A 23,687-nucleotide genomic window follows, 5' to 3' on the forward strand; every position below is an offset into this window, starting at 1 on the left:
TCTGGTAGAAAACTCTGCTGGTCAAAATTTACTAGCTAATAAAGACTATAATGAATTTCCACAGTTCGAGTTACGCATGTTTTATATAAAAGCAATCATGACACTACAACACACTCAACACTTAGAGCAGAGGCAAAGATTATTTTGTAAGGCATGAAAGAAAGATACATCACTGCAATTTAAAATGAATTTTATGGCAATAAAATAACGTACTTTTTTTCTTTTTCAAATACAGAGCCCAATTAAAATATAACCAAACCTAAACTTTCAAACTCCTTAAAGCAAGAGATCAGACAAATATGTCAAATATGTTTAATTTTTTTTCAAAATAACTGATGGCAAAATAAAATATTTACATCACGTCATACTGTGTAAACATGTAACGTCACTGTACAAAGAAATATACATGCAAAATAAAGCAAAAATTTAACTAAAACAATAAAGGAAAATAATACACAAACATAATGATATGAGGTTGGTACGAATACACATCCAGTTTCGAAGTCAGTTGTTTTCTTTTAAAAAGTTTCTGTACAACTTTACAAAAAAAAAACCAAAAACCAAAAAAGGAATAAATAGAATACAGTGGAAGCCACAAAGCTCAAAACTAACCCAAGCTAGGTTATGGCTTAAGACCCATATATCTAACTACTGTGGGCTGTCGGCTTGGTTTCTTTAAACATGGCATTTCACACAAACATAGATGACAACACACCCATATGAACTCCGTGATGCACAGAAAACCATCTCTGTCTTTTTAAATAGCTCACGTTAATATTACTTCAACCTTAAAAACAGTTACTAAGACAATTACATTACGTGTCAGATTCTCCTCATCTGACCACTACTTTCTGAATGTATTCTTCACCAAAGAGCACAAAATTCATTTGTTCATTTCACAGAAAGAAGTAAACACAGATTTGAAAATTCTAAAAAGTAGCAAGTGTGGAGACTGATTTTGGGAAAGTCAGACTTTGGCATTTTGAATATAATAATAAATTTTAAAAAGCGTCACCCTACTTCTGAACCAGTTTGAGATTTGGGATACGAATCTCTCTCCTTTTTTTTTTTTTTTTGAACAATCCTTAAAACTGACTAGTCTTGTCTAAATTCTATGCTAACCCTCATCTTAAACTAATAATGACAGTGTGGTACAACACACCCGCCCCTGCCCACCCAGAAACCCCAAACACACAAACAAAACCATAAAGCTCGCCGTACTAAGTATGTGCTTTTTCTATATATTTATTACAGTTACAACAGAGGTCCTCATAAATAGTTGCATAAAATGTTAAAGCCACAACATTGCACATGATATGAAAGAAAACAAAATCCCAAATGAGTGCATTTACAGTATTTCATCCTGCTGTATACTGCTTGACAATCGGGTCGGCAAGCTGGGCACCAACCCAAAGTCCTTTTCTAAGGGGACAGTGAGTACTGACCCAAACTGAAGACCCGCACAGTGGTATACCACCATTTAGGAAGGAGGGGGGGAAAAAAAGGATAAGGGGAAGGGGGAAAAAAAAATTACAGACCGAAGGCAGGTAACAGTCTATATACAAGTAAGGCCTACATTTTATCAGAGCAAAACGATTCATTCTATTTGTATGCAAAAACTTTGAGGTTGGATGCACTTAAAAGCAGAGTCTGATCTCAGTGCACTGCTACGTGAGATACATACAGGCGAGGCAACTGGAAAGCTCTAGGACCAAGTGAAAACCAGATGTTATAAATGGAGGCCGTATCAATGGGCAGCCATTTTGGTGAGTCTTCTCCAGGCATGATTTCATTTTTGTTTAACACCAGTGCTTTGAACATAGGCATTTCTTCCTTGAATAAATCTTGAAAACGGTAGTTAAGTTCACTTGCAAAATTCAACTCTTGTTTATTAAAAAAACTATTTTTTTTTTTTGCAGAAACCTGAATAAAATACTGTAACTGTATCGCTTGTGACTGCTTTTTGCAGAGTACAGTGCTATCGTCCTCCACCCCAGTGAAGTCTGCATCGCCGGTCCCCCGCGCTGCCCCGCACGGGTCCCCCTGGAATGCGTTTGCACACGAACATTCGCTAGCAGCTGGTTGGCTCGGGGTTTGCTTTCCTCAAAATTCAAGTCAACAGCTGATCGGCAGGAGTCCATCTCCAGTCTGATTGATTGGCAGGAGGAGTCCATCTCCGGTCTGATTGATTGGCAGGAGGAGTCCATCTCCAGTCTGATTGATTGGCAGGTGAAAGAGAATGAGAGAGAACTTCAGGCAAGGTCAAACTCTTGGCAAGAGCCTGCTCTGTAAGAAGTTTTTAATGCTACGGATGGGTCGAACATCATTCTGGTGTTTTCGCCGCTCAATGAACGAAGTCAGTCTGGATATGTCAATGCTGTCAGCACTTTTGCTATTCCCCAGCTGCAGCCATTGCTCCTGGAGGGCCAGTGCAGCCGAGGGACGCTTAGCTGGGTCATCCTGAAGTAGGAAGCATACAAAATCTTTGGCCTTCTGGCTAACTCCTTTGAAGTAGTCATCTGGGAAACTAAAGTCTAAGCGGCAAATATTCAGGCAAGTTTCCTCTACGCTTTCATCCAGGAAAGGAGAGACGCCACTAAGAAGGACATATGTGAGCACTCCAATGCTCCAAACATCTGAAGTGAGGGAAACAGGATTTCCAAGAATAATTTCAGGAGCTGCAAACTCTGGGTTTCCAAGTAACTGGTGGATATAATACGTGGTATTGAGCTGGACTGCATCTCCAAAGTCAGCCAGTTTTATTGTTGGCTTAGTGGAACTCTGGTCCACCAAAATATTTTCAGGCTAGAAAACATAAAACCAAAAGTTAAAATGTCTTTTTTCGAGTCAGTTTAACACACATTTAATGCTTAACACATTACTGTTTCCCAGCCAGTGCTGTCAGCTCAAGAACACAGCAAACAGCTGCGAGGTACAAGGATTACTGCTGAAGACCAGCTCTGCAATGCTCCTAGGCAGTCCTACCAAGGCTTCCCCCCGACCAACCAACAGGTACACAACTTGCCAACTACAGTACGCAACGAGTGTCTCTTAGCTGCCGGCATTTTTGCAAGAAATATAGTTCTGCCAGATAATACTGCAGATTTTCACAACAGCAGCTCTGCAAAGTTTCAAAGGAACCTGTACTTGGGAGCGTAAACTTAAAGAAGAGCAATTAGAAATAGAGGGTGAATAAAGCAGTTGCTCGATTTGCTTTATGACAGAGAGACAACAAACCCCTTGCATTTGAAGACTGGAAGACCATGTCAGAATTTTTAGGATGCTTTCAACAGAATTCAGCTTTACTTGGAGATTCTTAAATGTAACGTGGTTGTACAGATGGAAGTCAAGCATTACTGGGAGACTATGACAGCAGAAGATCCTGTTGGATGCACGTGGTTTCAAGAGAACCGCCCCACTCTTGGTGAGCTGAAAGTGGAATTATTTTTATGGTTTTATTTCTAAAGCTACTGCTGCTGTGATCTCAGAAAAACAGGAGTGACTTACCTACAACTAGTTTTTATCTAGTTCATCTGTATGTACCCTGAGACTGGAAAAAGTACTGGTGAACTCCATATAGCACTAGAAAAAATTAAATTTGGGGTCTTGTCCTGGTTTGAGGTAAAACAGAACCAATTTTGTTCAGTAACTTCGCTTCTTAGCTGGGCCTCTTCTAACTACTGAAATTAACTGCATATTGTGCAGACACTGTTCACTCTCTCAGAGTGATAAGACCAATTGTTTATAGCTGATGCCCAGGCATGGCCTGCAGAGAGGCTCCTGCTTATACTTATTGCTATAACAGCCACGGCCAACCAACTTGGCTATTTGCCCCGTTGGAGGGCCAGAAGCGGAAAAGCATAGTGGGGTGCCACCTGCGGGGAGGAGCGGACAGGACAGGTGACCCAAAACTGACCAACAGGGTATTCCATCCCATCTGCCTCATGCTCAGTGTAAAAGCTGAGGGATCAAAGGGTCACGGGCTCTTCCTTCAATAGCTGACGGCTGAGGAGGACTCTGTCTGTCTACCTGTGATCCCGATCCTGAATCCAGATCCGGAATCCAGTTCCCATCCATCACTGAGTCCAGCCTGGGACTGCCCCAGTGCCAGCCGGTGTCGTGATTGTCATCTTGGGAGCTTGATACGGTTTTGTATATTTTTCATTTTTTCTTTTTATTTCATTATTAATATTTGATTAAAGTAGTTTAGTTCCTTCTAAACTCATAAGTCTCTTTTTCCTCCTCTGCCTCTCTCTTTGAAGAGGGGTAGAAGGGAGCATCTGTCAGTCCCATCTGGGATCCCTCAGGTCCCCAGTAGTGGATTTTGGCCTAAACCACAACAGGTCTCTACGATTTGCATAATCAGACTGGTTCTGCTTGGAAAACAGAAACACATGGAGGGAAGACACAGGCTCTTTATGCTTTTTTTCATCATGACCCCTTTTGGCTGAAGAGACCCTGCCTAAAAAGATGACCCGTCAATGCTAAAATTCCTTAATATTCAAATACAGGTGGAAAAAAAAAGTGTAAAGAATAAGTCTTTAATTAATATTCACATTAAGACCTTCTTATATAGCTTTTTCTACTAGAATGCATCAAATTCTTGTGGCTCAAGTAAAATTCAAAGGGTAGACCAGAGGCCCAAAGAGGTACCATTCACATAGAAATCGCAGCCCTCAAAGTACAAAGATGAGAAAGAGATTGCAGGAACAAAAGCAAAGCAGTCTCTTTCACAACAAACTATGATTCTTGAGAAAAAAATGGATTTCTGCTGCAAGTTTCTCAGAAAGTAAATAAACAAATGAATAAAGAATTAAAAATCAAACAAACCCGTTCCTGACAGCAATTACTTCCAGCACAAAGGACCACACAGGGCCAGCAAGCTTTAAGGAGAAAGCACAGGGAATTCAAAGTTTCCACTTTGCTGGCTATGAGCGATCTAAAGCATTTGAGGATGGAGCCCCAACCCATACCCCTCATACAGTCGCAAGCAATTCACAGTTCTGTGTTCCCAGCTGCAAGTTTCCTAGAAGAGGGAGGATTTTATGCCTGGAATGGTGCATGCTGCCAGGAATCCCATTCACTCCTCACCTTTAGGTCCAAATGTGCTATTCTGCAGTTGTGAAGATACTGCACAGCTTCCAGAATCTCTCCCAGGTAGAGTCTGATCTTCCCTTCTGTAAGGTTTCCCCATCGCACAACGTAGTCTAGAAGGCGACCCTGGTCAGCCCTATTGGAATTACAAGGGTTATATTTTAGATTAATCCATGTATCAGAACTGAAAGAAAAACCCAACAGCAATAACTGTAGCCTGCATCAGCTAGAAGACAGAGGACTAGGGTATGAAGAGGAGGTTTGATATCAAGCTACCAGATCACAACATTCCTAATTCACTTGTGCAACCACTTGATATAAAATAACTCCTGGACCTTCAGACTAAGATAATCATCCACATATCAGTTTAATATCTCAACTTGTTTGCAAGTATTAAACTCTTAATTTCAATAACAGCATCATACAACTGCAATATTTTACTTAGGTGTTTTCAAACTTCTATGGAACGTTAAAGTTCCTTATTCATAAACCACTATAAATGCCCCAGAAAGCAAGCTGTAGAGACTGCATTTTACAGATAAAGTTAGAGTCCACACACATTTCTAACACTAGTATGTAGTTGGTGGAGGTCTCAAAGGTATCAAGAAGGCCAACGAGCTGGGGATGCTGGAGATTCTGCATGACTCCAAGTTCATGGGTAACCTGGTCTCGCTTCATCAACTTCTTATTCACAAACTTAGTGGCTACTGCTCGCTTGGTTCCCTTCTGGTCACACTTCTTAACGACAGAAAATCTGCCCCTGAAATACAATATTGAAAGGAAAGAGTTAACCGAGAGATGCACTGAGGACATTGACCTTGAAAGATATCCTGAGAGAGATCTAATTTTAGACCTCTAATAAGCTACCCTTACAGAGCAGTTTCTGGACATAGGCGAGAGTTTTCAGTGCATGCATCTTCTACAAAACATGTCTGTATAAGTATCTCATGATAGAGATCTGTTTTATCGCACAGCAGAGAACTCAAGTCAGAGTACTATACAGCTTTCAAAGGTCATCATTAAATTGGACAAATGTATCTTCTACATGACCTATTCTGCCCATTTTCAGACTTTTTCTATCTGTAATTTTCATTCCTAAATAAAAAGGTTTAGGACAGCTTCACTACAGAAGCAGCATCAGTCACTGTAAGGCATGCTTAAAAAGTTAACAATCCCTTAATCTATGGTACTACTTCAGCCTAAATATGTCCTGTTTATGCAGTGCCATCTAGTGCTGGTGAAATTTTCAATTCCTCATTTTTATTTAACCCAGCATAATTCTGGCTTTTTAGGCTCACATGATAGCTATTTTTCAAAGAGAATTTCATTTTTTGAAAGAGAAGTTAATATTTTGACATAGACACCTTTGGCGATCAGCATACAGAACGCACCTGCCAAGCTCAGCCACTTCACTGTAGAGGGAATCAAAGTTGTCTTTCCAGATTACCATGATCCCATCACTTCCAGGACCTACAAAAGAACAGTATAGCCAAAATATAATATGCTCAGATCCTCCTCAGAACTATATTGTTGTCATTATAACCAACGTATTGCTTCAGATATTTACAGATATTTGGAATTCATGTTCAGTTTGGGAATAGATTTCAGAAAGAATTTGCCTCAGCCTGGCGCCTATCATCTTTCTTTTGCAGCTGAGTGTGTCCATACTGAAAAGCAACTCATGGCCTCATACTGTCCATCTCCTTGCAGCTCAGAAAGAAAATTACTTCTGCAATCAACTACTTCATTGACGGTTTAAAAAGACTACCACAGCAACAGAAGGTAAAGAGCATTCTTGACACTCTGAACAAGAATTGACTACAGTCAAATGGCAAGTCCTTCATGTCTGAAAGACTGAAAAAGACTTCATAGTTTGATGGTGAAACCTTACTTTGTGCTACAGCCTTAGAGTTTTCATTTTGGTTTTATGGGCTGGGGAAACGAAGGATAGGATGGCTCCAGAAAAACTGGGCCCAGAACTTCTTTGTAAAAGTATTAGTAGAGCTGAGTAGGAGGGCTAGCAAAATACAGCTGGTTTAGTTTTGATTGAAAAATGAACACATGCTTTTGGACAAGGTCAGTAAGACCAAAGATTCTGGCTGAAAGACAGTAGTTTAGTCTACAAGACTTCTGTGACTCTGATTCTGGCCAAATCACAGTTTTGGACTTCTGTACTGGCGTAAGAAGGACACTCATTACCCTAGCTCCTTAAAACACACAGTTTCACATGAATTCTTGTCCATCAAGAGCTTTTTACTCCCCTGACTAGAAAGTTTCCTTGGCTGAGATACTATCAGTGGAATCATCCTGTCCTGTTAATCCCCATATGACACAGGGTGGCAGCAAGACAACTGGATTACACACCAAAGCAGCACAGGCAATGCAGCAGAACAAATTCTATAGTGGAACTAATTCAGGTGCAGTAGGAACTGTACAGGAATGAATAACCTTGACAAGTTGAAGGAAACAGCAAAAAGAACAGGTATCTTACATTACATCTCGTTATCAACAATACACCTGCTGCTGGGGAAAAAAAAAAGTGATCAGATATTGTAGCAGCTACCTGAAAAAAAACCTCTATTTTTCAGGAAACATTAGTGTAAAGACCAAAATTTTATTTTCTGCCTCTTTTCTATATTGCAACACGACCATCTTACAGCTTAACTACTGGCTGTCTTGGGTCAGTGAGCAGGAAGTGCTGGGAATAATCACCACCTCAATACGTTGGCAGTAAGGCACCGACTGTGGATGCCAACAGGCAGAGCCTGAAGTGGCAGCACTGATTATAAACCACAAAAAATTTCAGATGAGGTTTTGGAAGGGACACATTTCACAGTCTGGTTTCAACATGCTAGGAAAATGGCAAAGTTTTTCGAAAAAAAAAGGAAGAAAAGATATTTTGGAAGGGTTCAGACAACTGTGTAAGTCCCCGTATCGGCTGGGACAGGCATACAAAGACAGAATGCAGCACTTCATGTCTTATTTTCTTTTACGTGAGTCAATTTGAGATAGAGCCATTCCACTTAAAATGTATTAATTAATTCTCACCAATGGATAAATATATGGGCCTCTCAATAGATTAAAGGACCCAGATAGCATCAATTGATATAAACGGCATGTAAGAAAGCCTGCTATCCTGCTGTCTCCCTGTTTTCCCTATTTCTAAAAATGGAGGATCCTGAACACTTAAGAGAACAGCTGAATGTACAAGCGCACACTGAAACTTATAACTATGCCATCAAACATATCAAGTAAAATTTTTTTTTTTTTCCTTTGCTGTCTGCCTCCAGAGCACAGGCATTTTTCATCTTTGCAGGTTTCCTTTTCATTCTCTCACAAACATTCAGGCTGCCTCACTGCAGGTACGGAAATAACGTAACTTAAGTGTAGATCCAGGATGCAAAGACAAGACATAGTTACATGCTCTCCTAAACACTGTGGCTTTACAATTCAAGACAAGGAGCATATTAAAATACAGAGCAATGCCAGTCTTTTCTTATCTGTACACTTTAGAAATGATACATGTTAGCATAGTAACATTCATTGAGACTAAACTAAGAATGCAGATAAAATATGATTGTCACAGTATGTTTGAACTAGTATTGACAGACAAGGTACACGCCTGTTGACAGTACTTCGTAGGGATCTTGTTTGTATGACCCTCTAATTAATTACATCCTAAGAGTGCATCTATTCCTGCTGAAACAAGTAATATATCACAGGTGAAAAGGTTTGTTATAATACTCCTTTAACAGAGGGATGCCCAAGAGACAGAGTTTTGTTTTTCCTGTAGTATGGGTACCAGACACTTAGAATGCAATTAGATAAAAAAAAAACAAACAACCCCAAAAAAACAACAGAGAGAGGCCTACCTAAAACTCGTAGACTGGCCGAAGATGAAACCGAACCCATGTCGTTTGCAGCTATACATGTATAGATACCATCGTCTTCTGCAGTGACGCCAATGATTTTCAGTGAAGCCTCTCCTAAGTCACTGGGAAACACAATGGCATCCATTAACTTTATATTCATTTTACAGACCTTAAACCATGGAAATCAGATAAAGTTAGACTGATACTGTTATTATTCTCCAGCCCCTCTCTCTCTCTGGACAAAAATTACTAACTCCATCTCTGCCACTTCAGAAGCATCTACTGGAATTTGAGCACCTTGTGTCCATCAACTATCTTGGAACATCCTACAGACTATTAGAAAAACATCCTCATTGACAGTCTGTCTCAGCATGTCCCAGGCTCCACTGTGTTTGACAAATCAAATGCTTCCCTTGTTTCTTCCTGCTTCCCCTACTTCCTTCAAATTATGAGAAGCCGTATGGAGATAACAATCCATCATTGTTTTTTTCTAAAAGGTTAGTCTCCATCTCTGACTCCCAGCATATAGAAGCTGATCTAACATTTGTACTTTCAGAGCACTCATCCCTGGTAAGAGAGGGCTTCCCCTTCAATACACAATGCACACCTCACCACAACTTTGGAGACCTCAGAATCTGGGAGAACTAAAAAGGACTTAAGTTTTCCCTCTGCTCCAGGGCAGAGACACCAATAAGCTATGTAAGACCACAGGAGAAAGATTCTGCAGATTCTTCCTTAATCTCTCTCACTGCTCAACCACCCTTTTTGTTTGGTGGTTTGTCTTTAAATGTCTACTGAAATCTCCCTCTGTGCAATTTACTTCTAGTACTTTTTTGACTCTCTGCCATGGACGTGAACAGCAGATAATTTTATTTGCAAAAGTCTCTTACAAATGAGGATACTTGGCAATTCCTCCCTACACTTTTCACCTCTAGGCTCAAAACAACCCTAACACTGTGTTATTCTTTCACAATAAGGCATATTTTTAAGATTTGCTATCATTCTTATTGCTTTTCTTTGGATTCATCCCAGTTACTGCAAGTCATTTGAGTGACTGCACCAAAAACTATTTGCTATGTTCTTCACCACATGACCTGATTTCAGGGAAAAAAAATGAACATGAATTTTAGGAACAGAGGAAGATGACTCCCTCCCCAGCTGAAAGAACACTTCATGGTTATTATTTCTAAAACTCTGTCAGCCACAGCCAACACGATTTACTGGATATAAATCTGTAACAGTAATGAATAACAGTGAATTATACCAAGCGAATCTAACTCTTATCTCACAACAGTCCTGGATGCAGTAGAAAAGATGCCACAATGCCTCTGTCTCCCCATAAAAAAATTATACCCAGGAAAAAGGAGCAGCAGCAAGAGGTAAAAGAACAGTATAAAATGCCATCAAGTTTGCAGGTAAGTTGGGCTATATCACACAATTTCTAAGAAGATGACATACAAAGAATTCATTCTGAATTGAGAGCATAATTCATAAATAAGACATGTCTTCACACTGAAGTTACTCGTTAAGCAACACTTTATGTATGTAAAATAATGTTGTTTTTTTTTTTTTTTTTTCGGAAAAAACCTTTTTCTAACAGGCAGTTTCATATTCCAAAATACAGCAATTTCTCTTATTACCCAGGTGTTTGAGTTACCAGTTAGTCTGTTAAATTCTGTCACAGCAAAGCTAAAACCAGACAAAAATGTTAATTTCTGGCTTTCAACAATGAAGACTGTGACATTGCCACGTCAGTAGAAACTAGAGGCTTTTCTTTGCAAAATACTGTAGTGTGATCTGAAAGCAGCCATTTTCCTCAAAAATGATGGTATGCTACTAATGGAAATAAGGGATTGGCAGGATGGCATGTCACAGCACTGGCATGTCAGAACATACTGTTCTGGTTCAAGCACTCGGTCAGCGTGACAGAACCACGATGGCTTCTGCAATAGCTAATCAGAAATACCAGCTGAATTTTCTTTTGTTTTTAAAAATCAACTGAATATGACATTTGGGTACCCCAGCCATACACAGAAGTTACAACACATTTCGAGAAAATCTCAGAAATATTTCTGTCTGAGGGCAACCCTACCTTTATGCCTCAAAGCCAAAAGCTATCCTGTAGCAAGGGTGCAAACAGAAAATAGAACAGTTTCAGCAGTTCCTGTTGAACATTACACAAATTACTGTACCTGTACGAAATGCTGTGATGACCGTCATTGCTCAGTGTGTTATGATCAGGACCTTTCCAAGTAACTGAAGCCTTGGGGCGACCACAGACTTTACACCTAAGCACGATGGTCTCTCCTGTCTCACATGTTACCTCACTCAATGGTATTATAAACTCCGGGGGAACTGGAAAAAGAAAATTAATAGCATGAAGTCAATTGAAGTTAATAAATTTGCTTTCCTGTTCCTAGTACTCTCTCTTTTCTATTAGACAAAGTAGTATGGTACTTTAAATTTCCAAGATTTATCTGTCCGTCTACGCTTGGAGCACATTCATGATTAGGCCACTTGCTGGGGCTCTGCAGAGATAGGGAATTCTTCTCTGCGTGGACTTGGAGACAACACTACTGCTATGCCACGGATAACCCTGAAGTGTACCACGGTGATCCAAACGGCCTGTTTACGGCAAGCCGAGGAAACTCTACAGTGAGAAGTATTTAAAGATGTGCTCAGCTAGGATATCTGTATATCCAGCTAAGTTTGCAAAAGGGAACACAGAACACCTCGCTCATCCACTGGGGCACTGTAGCAGTTTCCCTTTTTCACAGGTGATACTCAAAAAAGTTTGGTTCTGTGTATTAAGATAAAAACCCAGTTTGGCTCTGAACCCAGAGGGCCACTATCTTTGTCCTGATCAGGCTCTGCACTGGAGAGGCCCTGAACGTTTCCTAGGGTGCAAGGTTAAAAATGAAGCAGCTCCAACTCCTGGTCTTGTTATTTTGCAAATTCAGCAAGGTCCAGCTTCCATAGTTTCCATATAGAACATGTCATATGGTCCTTGTGTTGTTTTGGACTTGTGAACAAAAAATGAGTTCTTTGCATCTTAAAAAAATAACTTTGACTTATTTCATTAACTGTCTCCCTTATCCAAAAAGGGCATATATTTCAATAGAAAATACTCAGTTCCTGACATAAATCATATCAAGCAAATTTACACAAAGTAAATAATGCTTTAATCAAATTATATTGACTGCAACTTTTAAAAATTAAAGCAACTTACCATCATAAATGTAATTGGGGTTGAGAAGCTGGAAAGGAGAAATTAAAGAATTAATGTCCCGATAACCTTATAACAACTTAAAGAATGGTAGAAAACAAAGCACAGCGATGGGTCGAAGTTAGCTGTACCCATGAAGATCCAAGAAACATCTGAACACCAGAATTTCTGCATCACTACTCTTTCTGCAGTATCTTTATGCTATTATATCACGCTTGCAGGCTCAAAAATTGTATCTTCCTGTTTTCAGATTTGGCAAACACCATCCATTAAAACCACTGTTACCTCCAACTCCTTCATGTGAAATTCTGACAGAAGCTACTTTTAAAGGAAGCCCAACACAACTTCTTTTGGAAACTAGTACATCTTTGTAACACTTACCTTTACAGAAACCTTGTTGGCAAGTCCTTCTCGGGATTTGCGGTAACCATTTTCTAGCTTGCCTTCCCTTTTGCCGTCTTTATCTTTTTTCTCAGATTTCTTCCTTAAACGGAGTGCTGTGTGCCAAGACGTTGACTTCCTGAATACAGAACATTAAACTTTGATCATTTTTTTTTCAACTCCAGGTTACGTGTTATACTCTCTAGTTTCAAACAGCATTGGAAAAGTATGTCAAAGTGTTATTAGATCGTATCAAAGTATACTGAAATGAAACACATTAAGAATTCCAGAAGAGATGGTACCCTTGAATAAAAATGTAGGCAAGCCAGCAAGATTAGTCTGTAGTTCAGTATTTCTTAAAACCATTGCTCAAATGGTAAAATTTCTATATGAAAATACAACTGTCAATCAAACTGAGCAATGATCAGTATGAAATTTCATATCAAATACAGCCTATATATACTTTACATAAAGCTTTAGAGCTAAGAACTTTGCTATAATTTCTCCCATTGCAGATTTGAGAGATCTTCCTAGGAAAATCAGTCATTTTCAATAGCTTTCTGACTCACAGTAAAGAACTAGGAACTCTGAGATCTCGTTTCCCTTGGAACAAACATTCCCCGACTGTTTTCTTAAACAAAGGTGTCTAGCCTGATAACTCATCCTATCAAATAAAGCAGTTGCTATTGCTGCTCTTAGCTCAGGTATTCTTTCATTATCTTTTCCCAGAAGATTGCACTATTACAGCTCTTTTTAATAAAGAATATGTGCTTCTGGGCTCTTACTAGCTTGTACTTTGAAGTTTGCTAAAGGACCTCTCAAGTACTCATTCTGCTTGATGTTCATTTATTTCACAAAAACCACATCAACTTTTGGTTTAAAAGGTTCAAAGCCTTGTCTAAATTTGAAGTCTTTTCTTCCCCCTCCCCTTCTACACACACCCAGGCACTCACTTGATGGTTCCATCAGGGTTGTCAATGATGACTGCACTGGTATGCCCCAAGACATAGCCGGGAATCCAGCCCTCGGCTGCGGGGCACTGATCAGTGGCGGCTCTGAACACCAAAAACATGTTCTGTTGGTTGCTGGCTAGAATCTGCACGACCTCTCCTTGGTAGACATTTATCTCATCCTCCTTCACTGCCGTGTAATCGTGTGTCACCAGCATGGTGGAGATATTGCTACTGCTGCTACTTTCACTCTGCAAGCGTCAATTGGAAGCAGAAAGAGGGAGGGAAAAAAAGAGTCAAGTTTAAAGTTCATGAAGAAGACAGGCTGTTCTCGACCTGCTACATTACCTGCATAATCCACATAACTTAAGCTGTATTCAAAGAAAAGAGCTATGATTTCTCTCGTAAAGCTGCCTGTGCCTATTTATCTCGTGCAAATTAGTTTGATCTTCATATAACTTTCACATACAGCTGCTGCAGAAATTTATTCTTGTTGCTTTTACTTGAGATTACTTCCTTTAACTAAGAGTCAGTTTATACATAGATCCCAACTGGTCTTCCTTTCAAGCTCGGACACTGAACCTCGCATATTTTTCAGGCAATAAAACTATAGTACAGCACGTAGGACAGCTTTTCATGGTCTTATAGGTGCAGTTTCAAAATCATCATCATTACCTCATGAACACTGGAAATTCCAACAACGAAAAGTATATATAGTCTTTCCTAGCACTGTTTGTCAGATCTCAGGCACCAGCCTTCTGCACACAAAACATGACAAGGTACAAAAGAACATAACATGCTTTTGACAATGTCTCTCAAAACCACAAGGCTTGCCCCTGGTTGAATCTGCAGCATCAGGTTTATTCCTTTAAATGCACAGCATAAGGTACTAAAATAAGAAATTATTCACTTCTTGGGCAAAATAGGCCCACTGGACTACGAGAATAAAGCTGGAAATCTCACTTCTGATTAGTGACTGACAGCTGAGCCTTTTTAGCTGTTTACCATACACTTTCAACCAGTGTTCATGAATGTTGTTCGTTTCCCCACCAAGCATTCGCAGAAAGCTAATTATGGCCGACCAGGTGTACATTAAAAGAACAAAAAGCCTTCTCCTGGCTATGAATCCACTGGCAATTATTGGTTTTTAAAAGTAAGATTCATTTTGTCCATTTGCATGCATGAGGTTTAATAAATGGGAGTGTGAAATCTATTATCAGATTATGCGACCTATTCCCTGAAGTAAGATATTTCCTTCTTGAAACACGTTAAAACCAAAATGGATGGCCAATTAATGATGTGGCACGAGGCGTACGTGTGTCCATCCCTGTCTTTTGTCTCTGTTGCTACTTCAGACTGTTTCAGGTCACTACCAGTGAGGGCTCCCTATTGCTTAGTAGGAGCTGGGCTGAGGAAGGGAGCCGGTACCCAGCTGTAGCTGCAGACTACTATCGCTTATAGAGCATAACCACACGGTAGCACCACGCGTGCGCAGGAGCGAGTGGAAAGCTTGGCACGCAGGTTTAAAACAGTGTCACCTGTTTTCTCAAAACTGTCAAATATTTCTCCCCTCAGTGTTGAGGAGATGCAGCAGGGGTCAGTGGACAGCACAGTACGCAGGGAGCCCTGAATACCACGTTCTCTTCCAGTCTGCTAATGGCCTTGAACAAGTCGCTCCATCTCTCGGTGCCTGTGCTTCCCCCATGAGTGCTTCGGCTGAGAAACCAAGACATTTGGAAACGAACAGACTCAGATTATTCATTCATAGCGTGTTCAGCACATTGATGCTTGGGTTTCCAGCGAGTCCGTACATTTTATTCTAGCCGGACTATTTTATTCCACTGAGTCACTGAAGTCCATTCTGTCTTTTTTCCCCTATCAGGATGATGAAGCAAATGCTACCACAGAGAGAAAGACCTCATCCTGGATTGTACCTCTACTAAAGGATATTTGTTAATTCCAGATTCTGTATTTCCAGTGGGAGAACTCATTTTGTCTGGCTTAGAGGACTGTCTGCATGGTCTTTTGTATTCCCAAGCCCTTTCCATGATTCAGGCAAACTGGGTACAGCAGAACCAAACAAACAGTCTCATTTTCAGTCATTGTTTACATTAAGATTACAACTCACTAGATTCTTTTAGCTAGATGAAAAACAACTCCATTCAGAGAGAGCTGCTTTTGTTAACTCCTTCTGTTAGACTTATAGGGCGAGAAGAAGGGAAGGCTGAAGTTGCAAACCCAACCTAAGCTCCAAACCTTGCCCCACACGCTATTCCTGAACATACTGTTTCTTGGCATGCACAGCAGAATTTGTATAGCTGCAAGACCGATCTTCCTGTAACGTAACATTTCTTTTTAATAGTTAAGTCTTGAAGGATCATGTTAAACTGAGTATTTCTTATTTGCAACAAGGACAGATAAATCTGTTAAGTAAACAAGTGTCTGGTAACTCTAAGTGACAAACGTTCTTGTGAATGTGTTTATATCAGAATTTATTTTCACCACGGAAAGATAGCCTTTTCTTTTCCCTTGCAAAGAAGTAATTATTCTTGCACAGTTAATGTTCTTCTACTGCAAGTTCTGCTGGTCATCACTGACCTCAGTTATGGGATTAGAGGAGGATTTAAAAATCAAAATATAAAAAATATCCTCCCATACTCCTGAAATACTAGCAAAAGCAATTCCTTTTTCTTATTCTTAGAAGTAACTTTTCTGTAAGTAACGAACCCTAACCGTGCATCCAAGTAAACACACACACACACAAACGGTTAAATCAAAATAAATCTTCACAACAGGTTGTCTCTAGTCTGTTGAATGTGGTGTGAAATCCTGCTAAGGTATGGTCTAGAAACGACGTTATAAATGAAGAATTATGACCCATCTCAATTACCAAACTAAAAGCAACATAATCGTGAAGCAGAAGGCATGCATTCAGATATTATGTTTTACAGTAAGATGAAAACAAGCAATGGTGTCTTTGCTGAGATAGTATCAAAATTCAAATGTTTTGAGAACTCAGTGCCATCCCGTCTCTCCCTCCCTCTTTTTTTAATGGAATGACGTCAATTAATATTATGCAAGTCTTCTCTGCATATAAGAAATACCACCATCCTGACTTACATACTGTGCAGTAATTGCAAAATACTCAAATTACCCCAGATATTACATTATCATCACATTTTTCTAGAGTGAAGAAAAAAACACAAGACAGAGCTAAACCAAACGAAAAGCTGAAGGAAGATCGGGATAAAAATACAACACATGCAAAGCATAATTTTTTCTTCTGAAGCGATTATAAAAGTAAGTGTAAGAACTAAGAAGTCAAGAAAGCTCTGTGTGTTAAACAGTTCTATAAAGAAAAGCATGCATTTAAAAAAGGTCTGGCAAGTTAGGCGATTTTGCAAAATCGGTATTGCATACTATTTGTGAAAGAGTGGAAAAACAAACATTCGTGAACACAACACTCAGTGAGAGAAAAATCAAATGCGAGTTTAAAAAGAAAGGCGCTGTAGCCCGCCTACCGCATCCACGGCAAGTGCCTTGAACTTTTTGCTTTACATTCGCACATGCCCCTGCGATGGCTGTGTTGCATTTCCTGGTGGACGTTATTACAGAGAATGTGGATTCTGTTGACACCCCGGCTTTCCGCACAAACACGCCAAGTGCACACTAAAAGGCTGAATGTCCAGATGCCCTAAACCAGTTCTTCTTACAAAGCAGAACAGACAAGCGGAGCCGCTATTTGTTTTGGTTGTAGTAGAAGGAGGATTATTTTAGCTAGGTTTTGTTGGCCTATTTTGAGTGGATTGAAGGAAGCTTCCTCGATCAGACACGGGATTTAAAAAGAGAACGTTGCACATCAACTAAGGCTGGAAGGGGAGGGGCGGGGCGGGGGCAATAATAAAAAATAAAAATCAAGCAGCCCAGGGAACGTACTGTAGATGTCTCCACGAAGTTGAAACTCAACAGGACAATGGTGGCGGATTTGTGCGTGAAAGGGAAAAAAGCCCCAAGGCAATCTGCCAAAATCTTGAAGTCAGATTTAAGTGCTGGCCGCAACGCGTACCCCAAGGTGCTCTGGCTGCCACGCTTCAGCATGTTAATTACGTGCCTTCAAATTAGAGACGAAAAAAGCAAGGAGAGCAAGTTAGTAAGTATCAGCCTAGTGCTCTATGTTTTCAGCAGAGGCAGAAATTGCATCTAATGTTAGCAGTTGCTTTTGTGTCTGTATACATATCCACGTTTGGATGTATACATACACAGAGAGGTAGACAATTGTGGTTTTTTAATGCGCAGAAGATATTCGAACAGTTGATTATTTCAGAGCAGTACAGCACTGGAGAGCCAGAAGTTAGTACGGAGAGTGATGGTAACGCACAGAAAGGGAGCATGGGAAGGTTTTAGAAGAGCTCGCAGGACAGAGGTGCTCCGCTCTTACCCCATTACTCTGGGTGGAGTGAACTGACTGCTCGCTGGTCGAGGAGCATGTGCTCATGCGGTCTGTGTCCTTGCTGTGTGAAGAGTGGCGGTGGACCTGCCGCTGGAGGGAGTCACTGTCCCCAGGGAAAGTGAAGGAGCCAGGGCGGCTGGCAGGGGATGCTGGGATGGAGCTCCAAAAGGAGCCCTTCTGCAGGGGGCTGCTGGGTGGAAAGGTTTCTTTGCCAAAAGGAGAAGGGAAAGTCGTGGAGAGAGGAGAGTTCATTGGTGAGATGGCTCCTGGCCTTGGCTTCCCAAGCGTCAGTGATCCTATGCTGTTTCTTGATCGACTGTCCTCTGAGCTTCCACGTGAGTCTTTCTGGGCTCCATCAGCTGAGCCAGAAATGCTTCCCGCTGTCTTCCTGGGACTTTCAATAACTTTCATCTTGGGAATCTGCTCAGCTTCTCTCTGAGGACCGTCCGGCTCTGCATGGGGAGGGTGCCTGTCTGGCTGGCTCTGGCCAGTTTCTAAGGAGGTGTTGTAGTGTGGCAGGGAGAGATTGTGAATGGACATACCTGACATCTTGTCTGCCTCTGCTTGGGCCGAGGCTGCAGAGGAGACCAGGACTGGGGAATGGTGTCTGACAGGCTGGGGGATCCGGGATGGCCGGCTACGGCTGGAGCTGGGGATGCCACTACAGCTGCTGGGGCCGCTGCTGTTACCGCTGCTGCTCCCGCTGCCGCCTCCACCACTGCTGTGGTTCCTCTGGTACTCGATTGGGGACGTCAAGGCTGCAATGGGAGCGGGAGGGGAGGCGATCAGGGAAAGGAGGGCAGGAAAGGGAACAGGAACAGTTTAAAACAGACATGCTTACTGGCAGAAGGGGAGTGCTGTTCAAATAAGATAAATTCCCTTAGCAATGCTGGTCATGACGTAGACCTCAAGTCACTTTTCTATATCACACCTCCATGACCTGCTATATGTACCTATTAAAGATAAAAAGTCTGAAACCAGAGAGAAATGTTTTCTTCTAGGATCACGTTGTCAGTCAGCAGCCAAGCTGGGAAAAAATAGGTGTGACTGAATCCTCAGGTCGTTGTTCCATCCATTACAACTCTTTTAAAAAAATAAAATCTAGATTGGGCAACAACTGATTGATAGAAAAATATAGCAAGAACCCTCTAATGTCACAGCAGACACTACCGTCTCCTACTGTTCTCCTGCACAATCTGAATGTTGTTGTCACAGTAAGATGTGACTACAATGGCCACCAAAATAACGCAAGCAAAACATATTCTGAATAGATGCTTAAAATTCCACTTTGGTTTAGCCTTTAAAGGCTTGCATTTGCTTAAAAGGGGTACACTAACTCTCCACCTCAACGGATGGTGCCAATCTTGATTCACTCCTACAAAACATTTGGAAAATTTCACCAAGAGAACACTATGTAAATTCAGACTACCACTCTTATAATAAATGCTAGCATCTGTTCTGAAGCAGAAATACAGCACGTATCCCCCAAATGTTCTGTATTAGCTCAGGAAAAAGGAAACTTGCAAATCAGTTCAAAGCCAAGAAACAACAGATGAGAGACGTTCAATTATGAGAGGAAATAATTTACCATTTAAAAAGTTGCGCTGGTTTTCCAAAATTTGGTTAATTTCATGGATCCATAACTGGCGGACTCCTGGACTGGCGGAATGCAAAATGAAGGTCTCTGTGACATCGCCCGTTCTTGATGTTAGTGCAAATTTACATGGATCGCTGTCCACATTTTCCTCCAGGGAAAGGCAACTCACCTTCGTGAAAAAAAAAAAAAAAAAAAAAAAAAAAAAAAAAAAAAAGATAATTTAATTCATGTATTTTATGAGAAATATACCTCTAGAATCACTCAAAGTATGATCTCCAAACGATGACCGTTCTTTCCTTCAGTAAAATAATACTATGAAATGAAGGATTGCAGTAAACTAAGGATTAATGTACAGCTTACTGACACACTATGCCTGAACAATCTCCAGGTGGCCCAATGTTCTCCATCATCCCTTGCTCTCCCTTCGCGTTATTTAAAGCGCTGAGCCTGCTGTGGAGCTCTGCCACTGGCCCCCACCAAAGGCTTCTGCTGCAGATACAGCAATGCCTTGGAACAGGCTGTCCAGCCAGCACTAAACAGGATGCTCAGCTGGCAGGCAGAGCACCAAGGTGAATTAAGGGAAGCAGGGTCCACCCAAAATGCTTCACAAGGAGGGCTAGTGGGCCCTAATATCATCAGTTTTTGTTTCAGGGAAAGCTTGAAGTGGGGGTAAAAGCTTTTTGTTTGAGGAAGAGCCGACATGTCTAAGAAGGTGGCACTACTTACAGATGTTACTTACACATTTGGACTCATATGTAGAGTTATCTTTATTTGCAATGACTTTGCAATGTGGTGTCCACACAGCACAGAGCTAAAGACTAAACTCTGTGCGAATGCTTGTACAGCTTTGTACAAGAACACCTGTTTTGGTATGCTTCACGTGGGAAGCAGAGTGCTGGGATCCAAAGGTTCCCATTTATCATCAGAGCGAGCAAATTCAGCAGAAAGCAACTTCAGGAAATGACTGACACCTCACTGTGCTTTGTGACTGCACATGTAGATGTCACTAGTGACTCCACACTAAATCAGAAACTGTTACCTTAGCAGAGTTTGTGCAGGGGACGCAAAGACTCACACACAACAGTTACCTTGATACTGTTTTTAAACAAGAATCCGGGCATGGAGAAACCTTTCTTTTTATCTAGCAGCTCACTGAAAATGACAATCTGCTCAAACAGGAAGACCCGTCTCTCCTTGCAGCGTGGCAGAAGTCCTGTGTCCTGGTCTGTAACCAAGAATGTGTCCTGGAGCAGGAGCTTACCCTGGGCTACAATTTTACCCTAAACACACAAGCAAGCAGAAACAAATTCAGTGCAGTTCTTCATTTCTTTCCCCAATCAACCTTTTTGAGCAGATGCTCATACCAAAATAGCTCTGTGTATTTCCCAGTTTCTGAGTGTCGCTGACCATTACGTCTTCATTGATCCTCCTATACACAAACATTCTTGTGCCCTTTCTCTAAAAACAAACATAACAAAATCCACTCCAGCCTTTTCAATTCATACTGCAGTTTGAGGCTTGTACCACTACGGCTTTCATCTTTCTATTCTCAGTAACTCCCACAGTAACTTTCATTCTTCCAACGTTTTCCAGGGTGCTGAGAAGGGGAAGAATTCAAGTTCATACCTGCCTCACAGAGCAGAAAGGACTTCGCAAGTAGAACATGTGACTATGGTCTGACTGATGCATACTGCTTCAACAGCTAATTTTCATCTCTTCTAGTCTTAGCAAAACAAGGAGAAGGGCTACAGTTGCCTCAGGTACTTTACTGACCTTAGCAACTCCTCCTTTGTCTACACTACTAAAGTCAGGGCTGCTCACCTGCTGATACCTTCACTATTTTGCAAGTCATTAGTCAAAAAGGGAACTGTAATAACACCAGCAATTCCTCGATTTTGCAGAAGGACTTATGTAGCATGACTGACACAACAGGTTAAGTCTCCCACGAAAAAGTCCTTGGCAGGGCTAAGACTTGATTTTTCACCCGCTGTTTTTTGCACCAGCTAACCGGATAGTGAGGGAGCACCCGATCTCATTTCTCCCCACAACATTAATGGTTAATTTCTAGAGAACCTGATAAAACTCTAAGCAAAAAACCTCAGCCAACTTACATCAAATCCTTGCAGGCGGCCAACATTCATCATGTCATTACACCGTTTTGGTACTATACACATGACCTCTACAGCTCTCTGTTCAAGACAAATAAAAAGTCAAAGTTTTATTTTTCCAAACGAGTTAGCAGCATAAAATTTTGTTTCATTTGCTATGGTTGCTTTAGAACAGATATGTGAAAAGTAAACACTTATAATTACATTCTCAAGAAGATCAGAACAGGAAAGTGACTATCAAAACAAGAGAAGCTCAGAGTAAAGAGCATTCAAATGACTAAGAGAAAATGTCTCAAGTACCTCTAGTTCTGTTGTGTCAAGATTAGCTTTTTTAGAATATTTGAGGAAGTCCTAAAAAGGGAGAAAAAAAAATGAGTTCTTTTCTGATTAATCAGCAAAGACAAATATTAGAAAATCTGAATTTGCTATCCTCTGTCAGAGAATGACAGAATGCAAAAGACAGAAAAATTTTCTTTGTAAAGCTTCTTGCTGCGGTGCTTTCCCCCTCTTATTTTTTTAAGATCTATTCACTATTTTGATTTAGCTCATACAAGAACATTTATTAAGGCAATGACCTCTGTGATACACAGAGTTGCTCTTCAGTAAACATTTATGTGATATTAAAATGGTTGCAGATGTAGATGGAAAAGCTGGGATGGGTCCCAACAACTCATACCACATTTATATCTGAAAACAGTTGGGAGATCCCTCTTCCCTTCGTATGACATTGGTACTAATTCTAAACATTTCATTTGGTCTTTAACTGTTACAAGAAAAAGCAAAATTCTGCCCAAGCTATGTACTGCAATTTTTATAACTATCTGAATGTGCTCAGATAATAATCACATGACATTGTTTGCAAATCTGGGTTCTGTTTGGGAGGATAGAAAAGCACCAGCAATATTTAAAAAAGAAAACTTATCCATTAACACATATATTAAATCATTCATCTCCACAGCACTTTACCTTTAATAACAGCTGGTACTTCATAATTCTCTGCACAGGTTTTATTAGCAAGTCCGTGAGCTGAAGTCTGTGGCCCAGGCGTTGCTTTAGATCCTGAGGGTTGTAAAACAAACATTTTTTTTGTTTGTTCAGTTAGACACAACTTTGTTTTGTTGGGATAGAAACACAGCAGGCTATATCACTATTAATGGCTATCAGAGCCGAAATTGGCACAAGAGAAGAGAATTTAATCTTCAGTTAGCAAGATGGAGTCCTTCCCCTTATCTGTATCAGCTTTGTTTCCAAAGTATTCCTCTCTCCAAGCATCTTCCATATCTTTTTTTTTGAAAAGACTGTACAGTGAAATGTCATTTTTCAATCACAGGTTGTATGTAGTCTGTTTTTGAGAGTGACCTCTGCTCATTCAAAATTGCCACTTCATATAATATGCACTGTTAACTTCCTGGGCTAGGGCCAGTAAGGATAAGCCTCTACTGATTAATTAGTATCTTAGACCTAAACTTTAGTTTTCTTCCCCTAGAGATTAACGGATCTCTAGGAGCCTGCATAAGACTTGAGAAATCACAACAAAAATGGCAAGAAATTATAATTTACAACAGGAACAACAAGATGTGCTTTTTTGGCTTTTTTTGTTTGCTTGCTTTTTTGGTTTGGGCAACAGATCTGATAATGCTTACGATTTGTACACATTATTCACCCTGCGTATATCCTGTCTCAGGAACTTACCTCAAAAAATGTATCAATGTATTCTGAGACAATGTGCTCAGACTTTGGTTTGTTTTGGCAGTAAACTATGTACATGTGCAACCTTCTCTCCTAGAAGAACAAAGATACAGAATGATACACCATCATCACGAAAAAACCCAAACACATCAGATTGAAAAGAATTACTATTATAGTAAGTACAGCTGTTCAGAAGTATGAACTTAAAAAGATCTTTCTGAGGAAAAGAAGCGGCTCCATATGCACAAATTGCAGATCTGAAAACACGTTTATTTGGGAATACATGATGACTTCAGAAAGACAACAGAGGTCAAAAACTG

General features: G+C 40.5%; 1 protein-coding gene across 1 annotated transcript in view; it reads right to left on the reverse strand.

The window, feature by feature from the left end:
* Positions 1-201: 201 nt before the first annotated feature.
* Positions 202-23,687, reverse strand: part of TRIO (trio Rho guanine nucleotide exchange factor) — a 259,979-nt gene continuing 236,493 nt past the window's right edge. Inside the window, exons 42-57 of the mRNA XM_082479958.1 lie at positions 23,371-23,460; positions 22,645-22,737; positions 21,979-22,029; positions 21,682-21,759; positions 20,659-20,850; positions 19,562-19,739; positions 17,962-18,731; positions 13,527-13,774; positions 12,574-12,712; positions 12,196-12,223; positions 11,159-11,321; positions 8,967-9,088; positions 6,486-6,564; positions 5,654-5,854; positions 5,092-5,230; positions 202-2,805 (exon numbers count right to left, since the gene is read on the reverse strand). Coding sequence (XP_082336084.1) covers positions 2,263-2,805; positions 5,092-5,230; positions 5,654-5,854; positions 6,486-6,564; positions 8,967-9,088; positions 11,159-11,321; positions 12,196-12,223; positions 12,574-12,712; positions 13,527-13,774; positions 17,962-18,731; positions 19,562-19,739; positions 20,659-20,850; positions 21,682-21,759; positions 21,979-22,029; positions 22,645-22,737; positions 23,371-23,460 — 3,114 coding nt within the window. The 3' untranslated portion in view covers positions 202-2,262. The remainder of the gene's footprint in view (positions 2,806-5,091; positions 5,231-5,653; positions 5,855-6,485; positions 6,565-8,966; positions 9,089-11,158; positions 11,322-12,195; positions 12,224-12,573; positions 12,713-13,526; positions 13,775-17,961; positions 18,732-19,561; positions 19,740-20,658; positions 20,851-21,681; positions 21,760-21,978; positions 22,030-22,644; positions 22,738-23,370; positions 23,461-23,687) is intronic.

The sequence above is a fragment of the Vanellus vanellus genome (assembly GCF_965231255.1).
Source record: "Vanellus vanellus genome assembly, chromosome: 2".
NCBI classification, from domain to species: domain Eukaryota; kingdom Metazoa; phylum Chordata; class Aves; order Charadriiformes; family Charadriidae; genus Vanellus; species Vanellus vanellus.